This window comes from Molothrus ater, chromosome Z, assembly GCF_012460135.2.
Source record: "Molothrus ater isolate BHLD 08-10-18 breed brown headed cowbird chromosome Z, BPBGC_Mater_1.1, whole genome shotgun sequence".
Classification (NCBI taxonomy): domain Eukaryota; kingdom Metazoa; phylum Chordata; class Aves; order Passeriformes; family Icteridae; genus Molothrus; species Molothrus ater.
Window position 1 is genome coordinate 55,496,817 of NC_050511.2, and position 24,679 is coordinate 55,521,495.

Below are 24,679 nucleotides of genomic sequence, written 5' to 3' on the forward strand. Positions count from 1 at the left end.
TTTCCCAGGTTAAGTAATACATACCTGTTCTTTCCTTTTTGAGAGGCTGGTCTTTAGTATTTCTAAAAAACAAAAAGAGAAATTAGGATTTTTCAATAAAATTTTAAGATTACAAACACCTGTGATAAAGAATCATCATCATCAAAACAATAATGGAATAACTTCAAACATAACATGCAAGCTTCCTCAATACTGTTCCACCCATATGAATAAAGAAGTAGAAAGAGAATTATTTAGAAGTGATTGAATTTGCATTTAGATCTAGTTAGGAATTATAAATCAGTGCTACTGTGAATATAAAAAATTGTCAAGAAAGCTTAAGAAGACTAGTGAGTACTTTCTGTGAAAATGTTCTAAGATTTAAAGTGCTGAAATTCTCTTAGTTTAGTAAGGATTACTAGAAATCACAACTAGAAATCACATTTTCATTGCCATGAAGGAGGGAAGGAATGGAGAACATAACATGGGGAAGAGGTTTACCTTCTGTTCTGAGATTTCTGATTTGTGGTAGACAAAGATCTGCAGAACACTGACTCCAGGTTGCTTTCTTTTGCAAGCGGCTTTCTCTCTTCCATGACCAAATCCTGTGCTGTCCCAGACACTTTGCTCTTCTCTGTTTTCATTACATTTTTCTGAACACTACCCTTTTCTTTTGTTGAAGAAAAATTATTAACTGCTGCTACTTTTTTCTTCTTTTTTACTTTTCCAATGAAGAAATCATCATTGCTGTCACTGTCAGAATCTGATGACTCATTATAAAACCTCTCTTCAGTACTATCATCAAAGTATTCCTTTTCATTGGGATGCCCTTGGTCACTATCATAAATTATTTCTTTTATTGCATTTAATTTGTTCATACTCATATTTTCTTTCCTTTTTTGATAGTCAAGCTTCTTTCCTATTTTGTTTTGAGTAACTGTTTGCATTTTTACTGCCTGAAATGAAGGTTCCTCTGGAGCATTAGCTCTCTCCATTTCCAGAGTTTTCTGCTCAGATTCACTCTCACAGAGCTCTTCAACCACTTTGTCAGTTTCTACTTTCATGCCTGGTTTTGTTTTGTGTTCACACCCTTGCTGTTTTTTAGGCCGCTTACAAGCTTGGTCATCCAAGTTGTTATTGGAATGTTGTGCTGATTTAGGCTGTTCTTCTGACTGATCCTTCTTCATAGGAGTGGCTTTGTCTGGGTTCTTTCTTGCATCCTTAAAAGCTTTTACAGCAGCTGTACAAGGGGCAGAAAAATATTTTGTTGCAGCCACATATTAATTATTTTTATATAATAAAACATTTTTGCAACTTGTATGTGTTTTGTTGAGCATATTTTGAATGTCCTTATGAAGTATTTACCAAACACATGGGACAAGAGATACCTTAGAATACAGTATCAACAAAAGTGAAGGAAAAACCCTGAAAATATTATCAATAAATACACTATGAATTGGGTTAAACCATGAACTTCTCTTTCAAAAATAATCTGCAGCTGATAATCAGGTTCACTTAGTGTATACTTGTACACACATGTACACTTTGTGTGTAAAACTGCAAACTAATAGTAATTTGTTCATATATAATTAAATGGGTATTTGATATGCTCTGTTATTAATGAAGTAACTTTGTGACATTACTACTAGGACTTTACCATTTTTAACATTAATTTTAGGTGGAAAATTCCAGTTTCAAGAGAAATCCTAAATAACCAGGAAAAATACCCTAAGGATTCTGAGGACAGTTTTCAGGGAAAATTAAGAAAGTGATTTGTAAAACCTTTTAGGTGCCTTTGAAAATCCAGTTGTAATAATCCATTTATGTTCCTATTTAATTTAGAAACACTCCATTACATCTATTTGATTTTTAGAATTCCCACTATAAGCTCTGTTTGTTTGATACCCTATATTAAATAAATGTCATATTGTATACTATCACATATAAAGCCATATAAATGGTTTGAAGTTTGTGGCTTGGTTCACTGCAGCTAGTTAGCCTAATTACAGAAGCTTTTAGTTTTTTACTTTTATTCACGTCAGAAATATACATGAACAAGGTAACACACCAGTAAGCTATAGATGAAATAAAAAATTCAATAAAATGTTTCATACCTTTAAGCTCAGCAAATCTGGGCTTCAAGGTGGGGTGTGTTGCAAGTCTTGCCATGGCTCGCTCAGCTGCAGTACAGTTTGGCTGCACAAGAAAAATTCAAGGACATGATGTCAACAGAACAGTCAGCTTACACAGGTCTGTGTCAGTATGCTACAATGCATACTAATGTGATCCTCACCAGGAACTGAACAAGAGCAAAGCTTATGACACTAACAAGTATTTTATTTTTCATGTATTGCCATCATTCTAAACACATTAAAATCTGCCTGCCTAAACATTGACAGAAACGTAGCAGATGCACAACATGTTATATTTCTCAGGTACTGAACAGGGATAACACAATTTATGTTTTCTTTAAAGCATAACAGACAGTGATTTTACACTTACTATTTCATACAAGAGCAAAGAAAATGAATTAACTCACTGAATAAAGAACATCATACTGGTAGAAGGCATTCTGCTTGAAGGAATGCAACAGCTTACAAGAATTACAGTATTGATCCCATAAAAGTTAGCAAAATGACATAGCAGATACTGAAGGAATACACGTAAACCATTAAAAGGCAGGGTCTAACTTGACCATAAAGACAAATAACCTTAAATTTGATGTGGTAGAATACTGGAACTCTGCAAACTGATTCAAAGAAGAAATATTCTTGCTTCATTAAAAAAAAAACAAAAAACAACAGACAAGAAGAAATTGCTTCTATTCTGACTTCCTCTTTTTGATACTGGAAATCACAGGCGACACATTGCAAAAGCTCTCATTTTCAGGTTCTTGTCATCACTCTGCTTGAAAAACAAAATGAATGCTATCTAAGACTTTTCCAAAGTCAGCTCTATCTTCTGTTGGCTTTTTTTTCCCTGTGTGATTGTTTGTTTGTTTCCTTTTTTATCTTCTTTTTTGAGAGGAGGAAAAGTAGGTCCAACAGATTTGTAAAAGACACCATTATCAGGAAGATTTCTTAAAAGCTTGCAGTGGAATTCTCTGGGAGAGAGTGGAAAACAAATACAAAAGACATACCTTTCTTTTTTCCTCCCAGTGCTATTGCAATGGGTACGTATTCAAATTGTTTTGAGATTTCAGCTTTGTGCTATGGAAATATCACAGCAGAAGCCACCAGAATCAACAGAGGATTATATTCATAAAGAAACAGACAAGTGCCCGGTGACCCAACCTGAGCTGATTTTGGTGCCATCAACTCAACAAAGCATGCTGCCTCTCCTGTCCTAAGCAATCGCCACAGCAGATGGAGCCCAAGCCACAGGTGTTATCTGTAGATAACAAGGAGTAGAAGTGGTACTGGCTCTCTCCTGGCATGGAGTTAACATGCCTCATAATAGACAAGACGGTGCTGTGTTTTGAATTTGTGACTGAAACATTTTAGAGTTGGTAACACATCAGTGTTTTAGTTACTGTTGGGCAGTGCTTGCACCGCATCAAGGCCTTCTCTATTTCTTGCTCTGCCCCTACCATAGGCAAGGAACACCCTGGTACAGCTGAGCCACATGGACCAAAAGGATATCAAGTCCTTTTCAAGTGATGCTTAGCAATAAAAGCTTGAGGTAACAAAAAGGTATGGGGAGATGTTTGTGGTTATGACATTTATCTTCCCAAGTAACCATTATGTGAAGTGAAGCCCTATTCTCTGGGATGTGGCTAAACATCTGTCTGGTGATGGGAAGTGGTGAATAAATTCCTTCTTCTCCTTTTCTTGCACATACAGCTTTGATTTCCTCCTTGAACTATCCTCATCTTAAGACAGAAGTTTTTCTGACTTCTGCTCTTGGGATGCTCTCCCCATCCCACAGGGGTAAGGTGAGTGAGCAGCTGCTGGGTGCTTAGCTGCTGGCTGGGGTCAAACCACCATGACACACACGATACCCAACACATCAGCAATTCGCACCTAAAGCAGCTGACGTGATCCATGTAAGACTGCTCAGTGGTGAATGTTACTTGTTTGCATGTCCATTTTCTTCCAGCAGAACCATGTGACTATAAACAGTTATATATCCAGTGCACAGAGAGGGATGGGACAATTCCCAACTGTTAGTGCAAGAGAGTCACTCTCAGTGCTTTGCTCTGAAGGAAACTGAGCAAAAGAAGGCATTACAAATAAACCAGAGTCAGTACTTCTAAATGCAGAAACACTTAATTGGTTTGCCAGCCATAAATCTTCTTCCTCAACTAGTGGAAAGTAAATCCCATTTTCTAATTCTTTTGCCATAGTTTTAGAGCTTATAAAATATACTCTGTGGTCAGCCATATTTCAAGTTTGAAGTGTAGAGCATCTGGGAATTCTAGTACTTTCCTTTCCCCTCAAGTATCTGCTACTACAACATTATTTCTTCAGGTCAAGAAAAACTGGAAAAATGTTTTTTCTGAAGGCTGTCTCTAGAACTATGAATACAGGCCAGAGTGGACAGGCCAAAAGATGGGTCCATTTCCAAGGGCCACAGACTGGCTTATTTCCAGGCTAGTTTAGCTCTAAGAACTTGAACTCTGAATTTTGATCCCCATGTGACAGTGCTGCATGCTGCCACCAGATTCTTGGGACAGAAAGCTCGCATTTCTGAAGATCATATGCTATTTTCTTTGGAGATTTTCCTATAGCTGGAAAATCTATTTCTGAACTTAATTAATACACTTTTTCCCTCAGCTACTTCCTGTGGGTTTTGAAAGAATATACCATGACGTTCAGAAAGCAGCAGCAGCAGCTTCTGTGCAACATCTGGTGTCTTTTAATTCAAGTATTTATAGAAAGGCTTTAAGCATATATAGGCCAATCCATATGGCATAACCACATTTTTTTCCTTACAGCAAAATACTTCACAAACACTACTCACACTGATAGCCACCAGCTAATAAACACACAATATGATATTCACATTCCCTCAAATTTCTCATTTTTCTGTGTATGGGTTTTTGGGTTTTGCTTTGGTTTGGTTTTTTTTTTGGCACAGCCCACATTCTATTTATTTTCCCTCAAGTATTTTCCAGTATATAAAATGTTTCAGAAATATACACAATACAGAAAAAAAAAAACTTAACAAAAGAAATCTGTCTTTACAATCAAGAACACTTTTCCCCATCCTTCCCATCCCTTGGATGTTTAATTAGATACTAAAATTGTACACCTTTTTTTTGACATACTTCTGCTACTTCTTGCATTATTTTGTACTACTTATTTTTTATGCAAGAATGTGCTAGTACTTTCTACAGGAATGTTCTTCCTCCTTCAGTGTGCAACTGAGGCTCTGTAAAGTGAACAAAGCAACAGAGCAATGTATAGTCACACTCTGCAGTGATAAATTTTAACTTCCTGTTAAATTAAACCCCAGCTGGTTGAGGCTGGGGTAGAGCTTATTTCCTTCACAGTGGCCCCAATATGGGGCTCTGTTTTGGATTTGTGCTGGCCACAGGGCTGATAACACAGAGATGTTTTGTTACTGCTGAGCAGGGCTTACACAGAGCCAAGAACTTTCTGCTGTTCATGCTGCCACAGTGGTGAGGGAGCTAGGGGTGCATGGGAGCTTGGGAGACACAGCTGGGACAGGTGACCCAAACTGACCAAAGGGATTTCCACACCATGTGACATCATGCTCAGTAACTGAAGTGGGGGATAAAAGGAGGAACTGGGGGGACATTTGGAGTAATGGTTTTTGTTTTTCCAAGTCACTGTCACGTCTGATAGGACCCTGCTCTCCTGGAGATGGCTGAACACCTGCCTGGCATAGGAAGCATTGCATTCATTTCTTGTTTTGCTTTCCCATTGTGCACAGCTTTTGCTTTCTCTATTAAACTGTCTGTATCTTAGCCCATGAGTTTTCTAGCTTTTATCCTTCCAATTCTCTCCTTGATCCTGCTGGTAGAGGAGTGAGCAAGCAGCTGTCTGGAACTTGCTGTTGGCTACAGTTAAACCACCTGAGACAGCCTCCTAAAATTCTATCTTGGTAAATAATATATTATTTCCGTAAATAATACTAAAAACATCTATTATCAAACACACATGTAAGCCCCACATAAGAGAGACAAACCTGGTAAATAGTGGCAATGACTGTGAAGAGAATGGAAGTTACAAACTTGCGAAGATAAAAGCAGATTCCCAATGCAAGTTCTGAGACGCGCTGGAGCAGGTCAGAAGTTTGGAATGGCTCTGAGAGCTGACACCACGGGGTAAAAAGAAGGAGCAGTGTGATGTAAACATCAGGCAGAAGCTGGGTGGGTAGAACTTGTTTCATACAATGCAGGTAATAAAGTGAGAATGAGAAAGTGAGTGTCTCAAGGCAGATGTGATTGCAGGAGCTGAATGGTATGCCTTGGTATTAAGCCTGAGACAGTAGAGCTTCAGGATGAATTAAAGGGCAGAAACCTGTGATCGATCTGAGAACATGAAATGCAGACTTTTGACCATTGTTATATTCTGAACAATCTTTCTGTTCCAGGGTACTTTTGTCTGTACCCTCTCTGCTGTAGTTACAGTCAATAATAGGAAAGAGGTCATATTCTGTTCTTCAACTGACTTTTGCACAAAAGAGAACTGCGTCATTACATATCTCATCAGAAACAAGACTGTTATTAGAAGCATATACTACTATAAGGACAACAACTAGAGTTCCACCTGGGTGAGAGTGATACCAAACTGGTAATGTTTTGTGGCACTGCATCTGTCATTAGTCAGTTATTTAAAACAATGACATTCAAATGGAGACAGTAAGAAACCCCACTAGGAAGCAAGCAGTACGTGGAAAAAACATTATATAGAAACCAACCTTGGAGAATGTCATACTAGGTTTTAAACTATCTAGAAGTGCAGTTTAATTTCAAATGTTAACAACACCTTGAATTTAAGGAAAAAAAAAAGGGCCAATACTAACTAGACTAAGCATAAAAAAGGTAACACCCAATTCTGGGCCAAAGATGTCATTGCAACATCCTTTATTAGCAGCTTGGGAGAAGATCTCTCTATTAAAAAACAGCACAAAGCAACCAAACTTGAAAACCTGTTAATCCATACATTTTTTACAAAATTCTAACTAGTTACAGCTGTCCTTCAGAACAGCAGATGTGATTAATGTGAAGTCACAGGGTGGTTGAAGGTGCCAATCGTGGCTGCCACCCAAGTCTATACCATGACTTCATACTACTTTGGAACAAGACTTGAAATAAGTTACTTTCTGACTGTGAAACTCAGCTAGTTCTCCCTCTTGCTTTATGTCTGTAAGGCATACAGCATGTGATTTGTGGCCATCAGACATGGTGAAGATTTTGACATGGGAAGCAACTGCCTTATGGTATCACTCATTGCAGCATTGCTGTCTCAGCTCCTGACAGCAAGGGCTTGGTAGTCGACTGTGTCTCACATTAATGATGAAAAATGACAACAAATTCTTTACTCATCATCTGCCAAAACCTCTCATTTTTATAATAATCTACTACTTTGGTTTCACTCAAGCGTTAAGTATTTTCAATGTAACAGCAAAATGATCATACAGGTGTTATAAAGTAGCAGTTATAAAAGCTTAATAGCATGACAGGTGAGAAGTTCTTAAAGAAATAAATTCTCTATGGATGTCAGGAAATTGTCCAAGTTTCAGCAGAATTTTTTTTAATTGGACAATAATTGGACAATATTTTAAAATAGGCTGATGAAAAATTTCCATTTGAAGATAAAAAAATGTCTTAACAGGTCTAAAACCTTTGCAAAAACTCATCAAGACAATGTTCTGTGATAGAACTATTGAATTAAAACTGAACAATTTCTTACAAAACATCAAGATACACAAGAAAACTTGTTTATTATTCTTTTCGATGCTTGCCACAATTTATATTAATTTACATTGTTTTCTTTTATCATGGTAATTCAACCATGAAAGTATTTGGATATTTACTTTATTTATCTTGAAAGCCATGGTGGGTCAACCTCAGCTGGATGCCAGGTTCCCAGTGAAGCTGTTTTTATCACTCCCCTCCTCAGCAGAACAAGGGAGAAAAAATACAGCAAGAGATTCACAGGTCGAGATATGGACAGGGAGAAATCTCTAACTAAGTACCACAATGGGCAAAACAGACTCAGCTTGTAATAATAAGGAAGTCATAATGTGTTGCCAATAAATCAAATCAAATCAGAATAAGAATAGGGTAATGACATCTAAGAACTAAACCTTAAACACCTTCCCTCCACTCCTCCCTTCTTCCCAGGCTCAATTTCACTTGCCATTTTCTCTACCTCCTCCACCCCAGTGGCCTGGAGAGGGAGACAGGGAAGGGGGGGCCTCGGTTCAGTTCACACATTGTCTCTGCTGTTGCCTCCTCAGCTCCAGTGCCTGAAGTACCTCCTTCCCTTCTTTCTCCCACATATTCTCACTCCTCTCTTCCCCGGCTGCAATTGCTCCTGTGCATTCCCCCCATTCCTTTTTAACTCTGTTATCCTAGAGGTGCTGCCACCATCGCTGAAGGGCTCAGCCTTGGCCGGTGGTGGGTCCATCCTGGAGCTGGATGGCACTGGCTCCATTAGACACAGGGCAAGCTACTGGCCCCTTCTCACAGAATACACCCCTATAGCCAATCCATTTACCAAAATCTTGCCATGCAAACCCAGCACAAAACATTATGAAGAGCCTGACAATACGCACAGTCTTTTTGCTCATATGTAAAACTGCACACAGTAGAAGGCAGAAGTCTGGAAAATCTATCTGAGCTTGGGCTGCTAGCTGCAGCACGGACTCAACTCATCACTGCCTACCACAGCCTCTTGAATCCAGCACCAGGGAACAGCATGAGACTCTACTAAATACTATCAAGGTACTTACACTGCTGTAATTTTATTTGAATGTCTGGACCAAAGCTACCCTTTCCCAATAGATTTGTCCACTTAGATTCACATTCCTTTCCACGTTGTCTTGTCTCGTTCTTTGGCTTGTCTTTTATCAAAAATAAGTCTGATGTATAAACATGTTTCTATCATTCCTCCCCTTCTTTTAAAATAGGAGTTCCAAATAAGTCATCAATTCAAACAAAAATAAGATTATTTGCTGTTCTTTACTGAACAGCATGATAAAAAGTACCTACTATCTAAGCATTTTAAAATGTTCACAACAGACTTTAAAAAGCCTTGCACTCTGCAAATGTTAGATGACCATATTTAATATGAGTATAAAAAAAGTCAATAGAGTTTCTTTGGACTAATCTGCCACAATTAATTTAGCCAGGCAAAGAAGTGTGAAGTAAATACTTATTTTTCAGATTCGGAAATGGTCAAAAGTGGAGTCTTTCATCCCAAACTATCAGAGTGATCTACAGCAAAGCATGGCATAAACCTCAGACCTGCCCAATTACAAATCATGTACTTAATCTTCTACACTTCTTTCCTTTTTCTCTTTATGCAACAATTCCTATGATTGTTTCAATAAAGTCAGAAGTAGGCATGGATTCTTGATTATTTCCTTATGGAGAACAGGGTCAACTCTAGGTGTAAGAGGAAACTGCTTCTAACTCATCTTCATTTTTTCCAAGGCTAGTAAGACTATATGTCTATAATCATCTCAATTTGGCATCCCACACAAACAATGCACACATTAAAAAAAAACAACCAAGCAACTTCTAAATATTATGAAAGAGGACATAAAGTGAGCTCTGTGACAACTCCTCCCTGAATTGTGATGGTCTAATTCATATGAACGCTGAAACCACTGCTGTCCTTTATGAAAACCTCAGAGAAAGCTGAACATTATTTTATGCTATAGAAAACTGTGGACAAATTCCAAGTAGAAAACAGATGTGAAGGGAGTGCTACCTAAGTCAGAGCCTTAAAAAAATAATTAATTTAAATTGTATATCCAGGACAACTGACCAGGATAAAATACACATAGTTCTAACTATACAAACGTAAAATCAAACACATAAAGTATAGCAATATGAAATCTACATGTTTTTTGGGTTTTAAAATTTATAGCTTTCTATAAAATATATGCCTTTCATATTTTTGGACATTGGAACTGTTTGGGCATAGTATTGCTATAAAATACATGCACCGTGCCAAACTGCATAAACAATTCTGGGGGAGAGCATAGATGGCATTAAAAAAACCCATCCAAACCCCACATAAGAAAACCAAGCAAACATTCCATCCTAAAAAAGTAAGAGACAATCATATTAATAGATTAAACTGTAAAGCAAAAAAAGATGAAATAGAAACCCTGAAAGAAAAGATGTACTTCAGGGGGAATAGAAACAAAAACATCTTGGATAACAGGCAGTAGCTGTGAGAAAGAGAAAGTTCTTTGCCACAAAATTCACACAGTCTTAAGAGAAGAAAATGAAATTTGGAGAAAACATCATAAACAAATTAGTTGGACACCAGCTATATATCAGACCTGAAACAATAACTGAATTTTACAAAAAGTAAAGTTTAGATAATTTCTTTTAATAAGCCATCTTGAATGAGGGTCTGAAAAATGAAAACAGGCAGCTGTCCAAATACAAAGTTAAGCTAGGTAATATAAAAATTAATCATGAAATAATTTTTTTTTTTTTTAAAATTAAAATTTGATTATTTATACTTATTTGTTATAGAAAAGAGAGCAGATACACAAAGGAGACCAGCAACACTCAGGCAGCGCTGTAAAACAATCAGTAAACAGAATTCTCTGACTTCACTTTAACCTGAATACATCTGAACTCCCATGAGTCAGCTGTGCATCACAGACTTGTCCAAATATTGAGTGGAACTCATGGTAGCAACTAAATTGCTGATATAGGGATGAGCTCTGTATTATTAAAACTATTATAATGAACCAAAAAATCCAAAATATTCTGTCTTGGATGAACCAAAGGAGTTTCAGAACTGAGATATTCACAACTCTCCCTATGACATGGATATGCTGACTACATCCTGTACCAAACTATAAGGGATGTAATCTTGAAATATCCTTACAATATTTCACTTTAAAACAGATGCTCAAACCTCAAATTATAACTATTCAGATGCAGGCTGATACTGCACCATAAGTGTAAGCACATATGAACTTAAGTTTATAGCAGAGAAAGTAGATGTAGTTGAGCTCTTCAAATTTAAAACAGATGTAATGCTTTAAAACTGGGTAACATTTCAAAAACAAGTGCCACTTTAATCATGTATATTTCAGATAATTTATAACATAAAGGAAAAAAAATTATCCCTGTGGACAGATCTTGTCTTGCTCCGACCTTTACTTTTGCAAGCATTACTACCTGGGAACACACCTATATATAACTAAAGTACTGTCAAGCTAATGTCTTCAGATAAAACTCTCAGGAGAGATGTACTTCTGTTCCAAGTCCTTCCTGTTGAAGGAACTAAGAGAGAGGGAATTGGAAGCACAGATGATTTAAAAGACTTCACAAGCACTGCACACACTAACCAGGGTTAGGCCATGTTATAATATGCTACTTAAGACAGCATATCTTGGCATACCACATTGCAATTTGCGTGCATGATTGAAAACAGATTTTTTTTTTAAATATATGTATGTCTTTTAGACTTTTTCTGAAAAAGAAAATGGAAATACAAGTTCAGTTCACTGAAAAACTATTAAAACATCAGAGACAAACATGCCATTTCTCTGGCATCAAAATGTAGATTTTCCATCGTGAAGTCTATTGACTTAATGCATTCGAGACCAACTCTAAAGATAAACACACATCAAATACACATGTTATCCCTGGTATCACTTGAGCACATCAGCAGAGAATGGATGTAAAATGGATGGCAATCCTGGGTGTTCACATTTTATAGCTGGTATTTCACTATATGGCACACAGAACGGTTATGCTTAGAGGCTCTCAGGCATCTTCTAGGCTATTACATTATAATTACTTAACTCTGGCATGCTGTTTCCCTAGTGCAACCACTGAACCACTCCAATCATTTGGCAGTTATTTGAATTCCAAATCCAAGAAAAACCAGATCACCAGTAGAAATTTAATGTTGTTATATTTCCATTAAGTCACTAGTTACCTCCAGTTTCCAATACTTTGTCTTACTTACCAATATTGCTAGTGAGGTGCAATGTGCTGTAAACTTATGCTGTCATTTTACCAAGCTAAAACCTTTTCACATGTATGGTCTTAGCAGCTATGTTCATTGGCATCCCAATACATGAGAATTTTTTTTAAACAGAATTCCAATAATTCAGGAATACCATCTACAGTTTCAGGCAACGGAGGCTCTAGCACTTTTCTTCCTAGTTTTCCAGGGTTAACAGCAGATTGAAGGGCTTCCTAATGAGATGAAAGAGCCTGCTTAATATCATAACTTTTGTTTTACTTTTTTGATTTTTCTAAGTATCAATTTCTTACTACTTAGTTGGGTACTTAAAAAACTTACCTGGAGAGCAGAGATGGGAACAAATCAGAAAAATGTACTTTATTTTTATATTAAATACATAATGAAAAACTCATAGAGTTTTATTTGTAAAAATAAAAGTAGCATAAGACACCAGCAGCTGGTTTTCATTTTCAGAAATATCAGGAATGTCAGATTTTTTTTTTTTATTTTGCAATGTAATTCTGAGTCACACGACAAAGCAAATATAAGAAAGAGTTTTTCCAGTTAATAATGCACAAGGAACTGTTAGTCTTTAACATAAGTAATCACACATGCTTACATTAAAGACATCTTAACACTTAAAATTCTCTAAGCAAGTAACCAAAATAATGTTTAAACTCATGTAAATTCTACCTTATGTGGTCTCCTTGCACTTTTCTCCTAGACAGGAGTGCATTCACTTGGCACACTATCATAGAGTCCCAACTCTATCGTGCTCCTCAAACCAAGATCAAGACAAAATAAACTATGGCCATTTTCCCCTCCAGGGTTCACTGATTTCTCACATTCACAAAAACAAAAAAAGCCTTCCTGCTGGAAGTTAACTCTCTTGAAACAAGCTACAGGAAGCTTGGTTGAAATTACTCAATGTGTATCTATTCCCAGAGGATTTTGAGATAGATGGAGAGACAGAGGAAACATTGTCATTTGGTTGCACAAATCCATCTCCCTGCCCCTTCATGTGGATCAACTTTACAAACCCAGTACTTTCCCTATAGATACATAAAATATACAATGTAAAGATTCTCTCTTTAGTATTCGAAAGGATTAAGCATAATTGAAAACACCCGCTCTTATTATCTGTCCTAAATTTGTAGCTTCTCTAGTCTCATTGAACATTTTCTGTTCACTATTACCATTCTTACTAGGGCCTGTAGTAAATAACTGGTATCAAACTTTTGTCACAATTGGAACTTCCATTCCAAACACTTCTGAGTGCTTTTTTTTTCTGGTAATACCTTTGAGCTGTTAAACTACAGTGTTTCACAGAAAAGCACCACTCTCATGCATGTACATCATACCTCATTATCCCTGTAAAGATGGTAAATTGCATTAAGTATCTTGAAGATGTGGTGGAAGAGGGAATCTGTATTATGTGATGATGATACATGTCAGGAATTCTAGTTCCCTGCCATTATTGTTTTCAGTGCAAGGGTTAATACTGAAGCATTCATAATTTACACTCTTTCCCTGTACCTTAGTATTGGAGGTGTCAATCAAATGTCACTGTAGTCAGTCTGATTTACCTTCATTACTTGTTGGATCAAGCTGTTCTGTCCTTGGCCTGTAAGAGACATCCCCAAAAGTAGCCACATGTTCCCTGTGTGTCACATCACTGTTAGTTTGATGTTCCTCCACGCAATTAACCTTCCCTGTGCTTTTAAATATTCCTTTATGTCCTTTAAAATTTAAAATTTTTAGTGCTGACAACCCAGTGCAATAATGATTATGCTGCAGGTCACCTTTCATGTCAGCTTTTCCTGGCCCCAAACATACTACAAATATCTAAATGTCTTATTTTTATACCATACACTTGTCTAGGCACTGATATTCTGCCTCATAGGCATTGTATGCAAGTCTGGGAAATATTCTAGAGAAGGAGATTGTGGCCATCAGTAACTTGACCTTCCTTTATTTAAAAAAAAAAAAAACAAACAAAAACCCAAACCCAAAAACCCACCAAAACAACAAAACCCAAACCAAACAGTTGCCAAATCAACCACAATACCCTGAGAACCTCTTTTTATGCCACTTTTCCTGTATTTTCTTCAAGGAAAGAATAGAAACAAGACTACTTCTAATATTCTCCTCTATTATTCTTGCGACAGCTCATATCCAGATAGATACTGATCACACATCACTCAAACACTCATTTAAAATAGGAATGAAAGTTGTGAGTCCCTTGTCTTTTGTGAGTGCTGAAACATAACACTTTCTGTGACTGAAGAAGTACAGCCATGCATATGTACAGCATCATGCATCACAACATCACTGCCACACGCATACCTGACTCTAACAACACTGTTCTTCCCACCCCGCTTTTCATCCATTATACCCTCACAAGCATATTCATTTTGTTTGAATTACGTGGGGATCCAAGCCAAGTCTCACTCACAAAAATGTGAACCAACTTCCTCTGAGCTTTACTAACTATGATATGCTTGCCCACATTCTGGTCTGGCACATCAAGTAAGTGAAATGAGCACATTCAAATCAAAGGCAATCACACCACTTCTGAGTCTAGGGACAAGACTGTACTTTAGCAAACTTGACCTGTTCAACCAGGCAACAAAATTAAGAAATACAGCCTCACAGGAATGCAAATGAGTGGTAGAAAGATTCTTGGACTAGCAGTTTAAAATCTGAAAGGAGACAGCCCTTTTGTGTCAGAGATAAACAATATCTCTGTGAAACACTGCCAAAGTTACTAGCAACTTATTTCGATACTGAACTTTAAAAGAAGACTCCTTCCAGAATGAACAAAATCAAAGCTGTTTGCAATCAAAGCTCATTGCAATTGCTACTCTGATGCTAGCCTACCTCCTTGCTCTCAAAGAGTGGCACTACATTGGAGTGTGTATGGCAGCCTATTTTGGATGTGAAGGAGCAACTGGAGAAGATGGACAAGGCAGGAGTGACATGGACAGAACCCAGCACAACTCTGTACTCTCCCACTGGAAGCCTGGGGAGGGATTGATACTGGCTAGGTTAGGAGATATATGGACAATTGCAAAGCAAAGTAGGTGGGAAGAAGACTGGAGAGAGATTTGTCAAAAACTGACAGACTTCATTTATACTGACATAAAATTTCAGTTGTAGCCACAGTAATGGATTCTAGGCTCTAAAATACAGCCTGGTATATATAAAGGCCATGCTAAACAGCTTGGAGTTCAAGTGATCAAATTTGGAAGATGAGGAACTTTCAGGAAAAGAAAATAAAGAACAATCAGTTACACAGAGAGAGTATTTACACCTGAATGTGATATTTATCAATGAATACAAAATTCTTCACTTCATCAGTGGTTTCAGAAGATCACAAACATTCCTGTTTAAGACTAACATCTGGTGTCTGACATGGAAAATTCTCAGAAAACTGTGGCTTCATACATTTAGTGTAACTTCCATTGAAACTGAGTAAAAATACTCGGGACAAAAAGAATTAAACTCTGTAACAATGATGCCCAGAATAAAGACAATTATCTTAGTCTGTGATGCAGGAAATTGTAGCATTAAATGAATGCAACATATTTCCAAAAAAATATAACATGTTGACAGATGCATCTATTACAGAGAGAAAAGTCTATCTGGCGTCTAGTATGCAAATGAGTATCTCTTGTTTCATACTGAAATGAGATGGGCAGGTAACATTTTAACATGTAGGAAAATAAATTGATTATTATTATTATTTTACTGCTTTCAGCATAAACACTTTGTTGGAGAATAGAAACAGCCATGTACTTAGTAAGGCAATACATTCCTTCTGAAGCAAAAGGAAATAAGATGACAACATTTCCAATACTTAATACTTACAGGGAAGAGGGGATTGAGTGAGATGGGGATTATCTATGAAATCCAGGTAGGCTATTAAATTATCAGTGTGTAACAACCAAAATTTAGATAAAAAGGAAAATCAAGTTTTTCATGGGTTCCCCAAGACCACCAGTCATTTGCTCCCACATAGCCAAAATCAAACCACAAAATTGCAATGTATTAATGATAAGCATATTATACAACGCTAATGGACTATCACATCAGTATTACAAAGAAAATTGATTCATACAGTAGTCTTGTCCCTATGGTTTATGTACTGCAAACAAAATATTTCCATAAGCAATGTTAAAAATCCACGTACATAAGAATCTACTATTAAAAGCACTAACAACAGAAACAGAAGTTTTAGATCAATAATAACATCTAGACTAATTAGTATGTTTGTGTCATGAGTAGAATTCTTCAGGAAGGCTGAGGGGAGGAGAAGGGAGGTTGTGGAAAAATCCTCTGAACACTGAACGAAAGACAGCGACTATTCTGTGTCTGACCCAAAGCCTTTGAAGCTAGCAGGAAGTCTCCAATTAAAATGCAGAAGACCCTTTTTAGGGGCCCTTTTTATGATTTAGTACATTTGCTAAGATTAAATCTACAGTACATGCAGAGGGGTTTGTTTAGATATTTTCAACTAGGAAGTACATTTTTAAAATAAATGAAGGCAAAGATCACAAACATACATTTAGGATTATCAGATGAGAGAGAAACCTTTCTATTTTTCAAAATTAAGAAATACAGATATGACTGTTCCTCTATAGATGTAGATGTGTTTAATCAAAAATTCTACCTGATTCAGAACTTAGATCTTTCTTTTCCTGCCACAAAGTTCAAAAGTACAAGGGTATTAATTTTGAAATTTCCTTAGTAAATAAGTCTATTTAGTAGAACAATGTCTTGTGTATTCCTCCAGCAAGAATGATGGCTTGTATCCATCTAGTGAGTTATTCTGGGACACCTGGTGCTCCAATTAATTACCCACTGTTAATTAAAGCCTCAAAGCTAACAGTCTTTCATAAACTGCCTTTCACATACTGTTGGTGTGAAAAACATTTTCAATGTAAATCTAAAAAGAACAAAACTAGTATTGTTCTACTCCACCCTTGCTCGCTCTTTGTTTACTAATGACAGAGAGGCTGTGAATTGATAGACTAATCTCAGGCAATCACCTGCATAATTTAAAAAGGACATGAATCTGACAAATGTTATTTTGATAATGTGCTTGAAACACACTTTTGAAAGAAATACAATTAATACATATTTAGCCCTATAACTTTGTCATTCTTCTGCCATGTCCTGGGCAGAAACACCTTTCTAACCTCTTTCTCATGTCCTTGTTGCCCAAGGACTTCCTTTGCCCACACCAGAGACTGAATGAATTCAAGGAGAAGTTTGGGAGGTGAAACAGAAATGGTCTTCTCACATGTGAGTAAGTCATAGTCTTGTTTGATAAATCACAGAAAACCATTTCATATTACTCTTAGTACTTTGGTTGGTTCCCCCATCCCAGGTTCATTTAAGCCATACAGGTAAAGTGCAGGTACCATACAGGTACCATACAGGTAAAGAGATACCAAATGCACTCAACCCCAGAACTTCTAAGTGTACTATATATTTAGGCATCTGTTAAAAATATCTGCACCAGAAGCCACACAGCACTAATGTCAACCCTCCAAAATCATGTTAAGCCGAGTTGTCCTCATCGGGCAGCTTAGATTTTAAACGACCAAACTCACACTGAGTACCCAGTTGCTCTGTTAAAACCTGGCATGTCTCCCTATGGCTTTTCATGAACTGCCTGAGATCCTATTTCTAAAGCCTTTGAATTCCTTTTAAATTCCAAACAAAGTTGGTTCCTGTACATGAAGCAATCCAAAACAAGCTTGCCAGAACTTAAATTAGGGGAAAAAAAAACAAAACGAAAGCTACTAATGACTTACATTTCTGGCCTACAAATTTTTTTAAACATATTTAGAAACTGGGGCAAGCTTTTCAGTAATCTTGAGATGTGGCCCCAAAAAAGCTCTGAGGATCATAATACACTCAGTATTTGCTGTGCAGAATCCTCTTTGCAGACAAGCATCTGTATGATTAAAACACAACAGAATTTGAGCAATGTGTGGAAATACAAGACTTAATAGGAAAAGGTGGCATTCTTCTCAAGGACCACAGATTAAAGATCAGTGTAAAAGAAGGGAATATTATGCTCCTACCATTATGTGAATATTGCATCTGGAGGCAAAAAATATAGGTGGTATTTATGATCTGTGAATGCTTGTTCTGCAAGTCAGAAGCACATGCTCAATCCAGTCTCTGATCACAATGTATACTGGTACTCTATTCTACACTCAATAGTAAAATACAATAGTTAATTTCTGTTTCAACCCTGCTCCCCAAATCAGACTGTTGCTGAATTTTGAAACAAATAAAGTTTATTCTTTAGAAAAAAATTGTAAGTATTTTGACTTAAGGCAAGATGACATATCACTGCTTGTAAGCACAGTTCCATTATGCTGGAATTCTGTCATTCTCAAGTGTTTAAAATACATTTCTTCCTTATGCGCTATACACCAAAGACCGGAAGAAAAGCTAAATGAGATGTTACAGTAAGTTAGTCAACATCTGTTAGCAAAGGCAGCAAAACAAGCCGTGGTTATGATGAAGGTGTTTGCAGGTGGACTAACATCCTCTTTTCTTAAGGAAACAGCCCAGATTATAAACATAATTTTTTAATAAAAACTTTAATTCATATTAACTTATTTATCCTGCCTATCTTCACCTACCTGAACTACCCTAAATCTCTGTTAGCAAGTTGAAGATAACAGTTAAGACTTTGCCAGTGTTCAGTTCAGTTTTCGGCCTGTAATGAAGAGCATTATTGGGATTAGCTTCCAATTTATAACTTCAGTGTCCTGGAGCAAAACACTGATGAATCAAGCTTCCCGTACACTGCAGGAATATATGCTGTGTGCAACAGTTCAAAATGCCATCACAGCTGCAAATATGAGTTTAAAATATGAGCTCTATGACATGTTTTTCTAATTTTACTAAGTCTGTCAAATATATTTGTGACAGACAATGCACAACATGGTACAAAAAGTGCACGAGGACTTGGAGAAAATCTACAAAATACAGGATCTGTTCTTCAACAGCTGTAAATAGAACCAACAATATAAAGCCTAATCAAAGTTGCATGGTAACATTTATTACGATTTTTACAGATACAAGAGTTAGCAGTTCTCATTGGTTTTACCTCTCCTCGGCAGGTAAGAAGGGTTTAACTTCTATTTTTTAGAGTGGGTGTCTAATGTTTTGGTTGAAACTATACCTGCATATGGGAATACCGGAGATTAGTTCAGGTTTGAGGATTAGAAGCATTATGGGAATTATATGGAGGGCTGTGAGAAGGTGTTCTCGTGTGGAGGAGTTTTGGATTGACGCGATGTGGGATAGGAGAGTGTCTTGTTGTGTATTGTAAAAATCCAATTTTTGTATTATTGTATTGTAAAAATCCAATTTTTACAATAGGATTTATCACCTGTTGGTAACAATGGTGCTAGCTGCAGCAATATTTGAATTGATTAAAAATATTTCTGCAGACATACACAAAGAATTGTTTACGAGCTGCTTCTTGTAATGCTTTTATAAAAGTCCTGTGTCATGGGGCTGGTGAGTCTTGCCAACACCCCCTGCAACTCGATAAATCTGATCTGCTTATTATCAATACAGCCATATTGAAATCTAAATCACATGAACTCCAAGTAAAGTGCCACCTGCTAAACACTTAGCACAATTTCATTGTACTTGACTGAAATATATGCAAACTCTTTTTAAACAGAAAAGTATACTTAACTTATTCTGAAAAAGTTTGGGAAACAGCAATGGAACATAAAAACTCAGTGAGCAGAAGCAATTAAAAAAGTATCTTGACTACATGACCACTATGTAAATCTAATATTCAGCATTCCACAGTGAATTAAAAGCAGATTGCCTTTTGTCAATGAAAACAAACTGATTCTGAAAATGAAAACAGCCACAGGATGTTTTCCTTCAAATATTTTGAAACTCAAGTTAATGAAAAGGTAAACAATGTGGTCTGTATTTCATGAGACTACAGAATATTGCTAAGGATAGAAAATCAAATTTTTTATTATATGTTTAATGACTAACTGGAAAAATAAGAAATAAAATACTGGAGAATTAACTTCTGTTTAAGCACAGAAGGGATGCCTTCTTTGGCTGGGGATATGTTATGGTCAACCAAAAGCAACCAGTGAAGTTATGATATATATTGTACATATTCTTCTACTGCAAGGAGGTTAAAACCCTCTACGGATTATAAAAAGGATCAGCATCTATTCATCAGCTTGATTTGAAATATAAGTTCCGTCCACTAAAAACTGTGAAATTAATGGACTTCCACTCCCTGGAAAAACTGGGCCACCAGCAGAAAGTAACAGAAAAAACAACAGATCAAAACCCCGAACCAACTCCATGCATATACATTTTCAAGAATTAAAGCTAAATTGAAGCCTATTTTAAGACTTTAAGTAAATATGAGAAACAGTCCATCAGTCATTACTGATATATAAATAAATAATGAATATATAAAAATATATAAATATATAAAAATAATGAATATATAAAAATATATAGACAGTAAGATTAATTAAATTCCTTCAGCATTCTTTACAATAAAATTGCCACCTTAGAAAATAAAATTCCAACTCTGAACCTACAAACTCCTTTACTAAATAGCATCAATAATTTCATTTTGGTGCTCCTTCACTTTATGAAATCAGCATAAACCTGATGAATTTGAAATCTTGGCAGAAGAATCTCCTACAGTTAAATGACAAAATGTCACTGAATTTAGCATCCCTCTTCAAGAACAAAATCCCTCCCCATGTGTCCTCACACACTCAAAATCTTTGTGTCTGCCCCAATTCTAATATCACAGTAAGCAGTTCCTGACTGCCTCATCTTCACACTGGAAAATCCTGGTCAAATAAATTTAAAAGAAGAATGCTTTTTAGCTTCATGCCAGTGTATCTGTGACATGTCCTTACTCTCTTCTATCATTAAGAGAAGCAAAAACAGTTAGGATGCTTCTACCCAAACACTTCTCCAGAAATACCGAATTCCTGTGATATTTTCCTATTAACTTGATTTTGCTGACACAAAACATTGAAAAATTTGCTGCACACTATGCTAATAACTGAACTACATCACACGACTCTAATATGCAACAGCAGAGTTAAATTACAAACCAATGATGCCATTACAGGAGTAAATGACCCAATTCTACATTAAAACTTACCCTGTGTACAACAAACATTTCAAGTGTCAGCCTTCCTCAGTGACCACCCATAGGAATTAAGGATAAAGTGAAAAAACCCATAAAACTTCATGCACTGACATTTTTAAACTCAGAATTGCTTTCTTGCATCAAAAATGTAACATGCTCTTTGAAAGAGGACTGCTCTCAGCCTCAGCTGCTTATTTCAACTAGTGTCTTCGCACTTCTGTGTCTTCATTTAATCTCTTACGACATCTCTAGTTAGGCTGTTAATATTTGATACTGTACCATCAGCAGGCTTCAAGAGAAACATTACATGGAAACGAATGAGCTACAGAGGTGTTAGAATTCCACCTTTATTTCAAGTTAATGTTTGTCCTATTTTGTTTACACATGGAAACTTCTCTCTGCATTTAAAAGTACTTAAAAGTGCCTTTTCCCAACTGTTGCTGAAAGCTTACTTAGATTATTTATACTAATTGAAAATGAATTTATATTAATTGAATTTATATTATATCATGTATATATACTATATAAACAAAACAAATCTATTTATAAAGACTAAGAAATCACTACTATGCTTCCTGGTATTCTGCTCTAATTACTATGGACTAGCCCACCCGACGAATGACAATTCATACTAGATAGCTATTCATTTTTCTGTAGATATGTCCCAGAGGATAACCCTCCTCAGAAAAGGAAGATCTACAATGAAGATACAACACAACAAACAAAACACATTGTGTCAAATCCATGTACTTGCACCCACACATGCACCTTTTCACACCGAGAGAAGCAGGGGAAGAAAAACAAAAACCAGCAAGTCTTACCTTTTTGCAGACACTTTCAAAATTAACTTCTGTCCGAAGAGCAAGTCTGGTAACTTCATCTGGTTTTATTTCCTGTAGATGAAAGATAAGTTTATTCTTCTTATGATCAGACTATATGAAGTCTAAGGTTGACCTTCCTTATAAACATTCTAATCATGGCACCTCCCTAATCTCTTAAAGGAAGAAAACCAGTTCATTGTGTGGAGAATTTTTTGGTGTGTATGTAAACACTACATTTATACTGACTGACCTTTTCAAAACACTAGCTTATACCTAATCTGACTATATATACTAGTGCTGAAGGCAAGAGGGATTTTTCAACAGCAATGTAAGTAGGATGGGTGGTTTTATTCACAGAAATATTGAAATATTGCCCATATTGTTGTACTACAAATAAACTTTGGAAGGCCTTAAATTCCCAACTTATCTTCTGATGAAGTTACATCTCATTAATGTACATGAATATATAAGTTAAAGACAATGAAACTGAAGCTGAGGTGAAAAAAAATACTATTTTTTTTCTAAAGAGACTGACTGAACATGCATTCCTGGACTTAAGCATTTGCATTGACAGCTGAAATAGAGGAATGAAAATCCTGGACAAGTGGATTTTGTTAAAAGCTGAATATTTTACCAAACATGCCCCCATGACAGATTTCTTGCTATTTTAAGACACATGCTTTATGTAGGTTGTATTACAAAATGCTCTATTAACCTCATCAAATGAATTAATTGAACATTATTTTCCTCCTACAGCAGTGCAACAAAAAGACATGTTACATACCAGCTGTTTCCCAGATAGCCGTTTTAAAAGCAGTTTAACTATTCTTATGCCAGACTCAAATAACGTCCACACATTTTGAAAAGTTAAAATTCTCTACGAAGTAATTTAGTTCTTCTGATAGCTTTCATGTTCAACAACTACACTGTATTTTTAATTTCTTTCTTTCCCTGCTTAAGCATTCTTGAAACCTATTCCAATACCTTCATTTTAACTCCATTGTTAAGTTCCATATTCTATCCCTTTTCTGTTGTAAATCTGGAGCAGCCTGTACACTTCCTTACACACGATTTCAGGAAAAACCAAGTAGCTTACCTTCTTATGAAAGGTCATACCTTGCATCTCAAAACCTTATGTTTTTCTTCTATTTGTATAGGTAAGATACTTTACAGACACTTGCAATTTATCTATTTAATTATCATGAATTGTGTATGACTTAAAACTGTAAGCAATTACCTACTAACAGGAAAAAAGTAATAGAACTCAGTTAAATTAACAACAACAAAATCTCTTTTTGTGAACGTCAGAAGAGTTTCCTGACAATGAGATCTAGAACTCTGCAAAATCATCTCCCAGTGGTACTAGTGGAAGCCCAATCACTTAGAGGACAGGATCCACACTGGAAAAACACTGGTGGATGTAGGAAACAATCTTCTACTGGCAGATGAACAGTTGGATGACCTAATAGAGATGGAAAAGACCTATGATTCAGTTTTCCATGACTTTCCAAAGTGTTTCACAGATGGTGAAAGTAGGACACGTTGGTTAAGTGACATGCTTACTGTCACATAGGAGGTTAGGAGTTACAAATGAAGCTCTGTAACTCAATATTGTCCATTAAATCAAGCTGTTGTTTTATAAAAAAAGAACAAAAACACAAAAAAAAGATAATTCCTATGATCTTCATTCCAAATAAAACTGCCTATTTCCTGTCTTCTTAGGATTTAAATGCTGCAACAGGGTTCAGGGCAGAGGCAGACAAATGTCAGTGATCCCTACATGAGAATGTCAGAAGTTTAATTTTGATATGACAATATTGCACAATTCCCAAGACATTGCAGAATCATGAATAATACTGGAGAATAATTACACTTTGGAATGTGAAGTCATTAAAGCCACACTAAAATGCCTAGGATACAAAATGAGGCCAAGAACCTTCTGTTCAGGTCTAAATCCCCAACTTTATAAATGATCTCCTTCAGTTCGCCTAGACTTAAGGCAAACTAAGCATTTTTGACTTAAACATTCTTCCACAGAAGAATATTGTTTGGTTTTGTAAACGTAGCCACACGAGTCAAGTTACTGTAATAAACACATATTTATTCTGTCTCTGTTAATGGTCAGCAGCTGACAATAAAACAGAAAAAAGAAATAGTGGTATTTTTCCCAGTACACCTGACTGGAGATGCACCTGACTCACAAGGAAAATCTTAGTGTTGGATATCTATTATGGAACCGTCTTTACAATTGTGCTAAGGGATGTTATAAATGGATGCCCCTAACCCATAGTTCTTGTGTCCCTCTCATGGGTCTCCCATTTGCTGGCTGGTAGCAAGTCACCAGCAGGTAGATGCACACACTCACCTTACAGGCACCAGCAAGGGCCCTCTGGCCACCTGACACCCCTTCCCAGATCACAGAACCATAGAAACACATGATAGTTAGAAGGGGCCTTAAAGATCCTCTAGTTCCAACCCCCACCATGGGCACCCTTCCACTAGACAAGGTTGCTCAGGGCCCCGCCCAACCTGGCCTTGAACATTCC

At 36.5% G+C, this 24,679-nt stretch overlaps 1 protein-coding gene across 2 annotated transcripts in view; it reads right to left on the reverse strand.

Annotated features, from left to right (window-relative positions):
- The window catches only part of SRFBP1 (serum response factor binding protein 1), a 62,075-nt gene that overhangs the window by 1,807 nt on the left and 35,589 nt on the right, over positions 1-24,679 (reverse strand). For both annotated transcript variants that reach the window (XM_036403652.1, XM_054517956.1), the window contains 4 exons: positions 22,134-22,205; positions 2,094-2,175; positions 481-1,219; positions 25-62 (listed from right to left, as the gene is read on the reverse strand). In XM_036403652.1, coding sequence (XP_036259545.1) covers positions 25-62; positions 481-1,219; positions 2,094-2,175; positions 22,134-22,205 — 931 coding nt within the window. The remainder of the gene's footprint in view (positions 1-24; positions 63-480; positions 1,220-2,093; positions 2,176-22,133; positions 22,206-24,679) is intronic.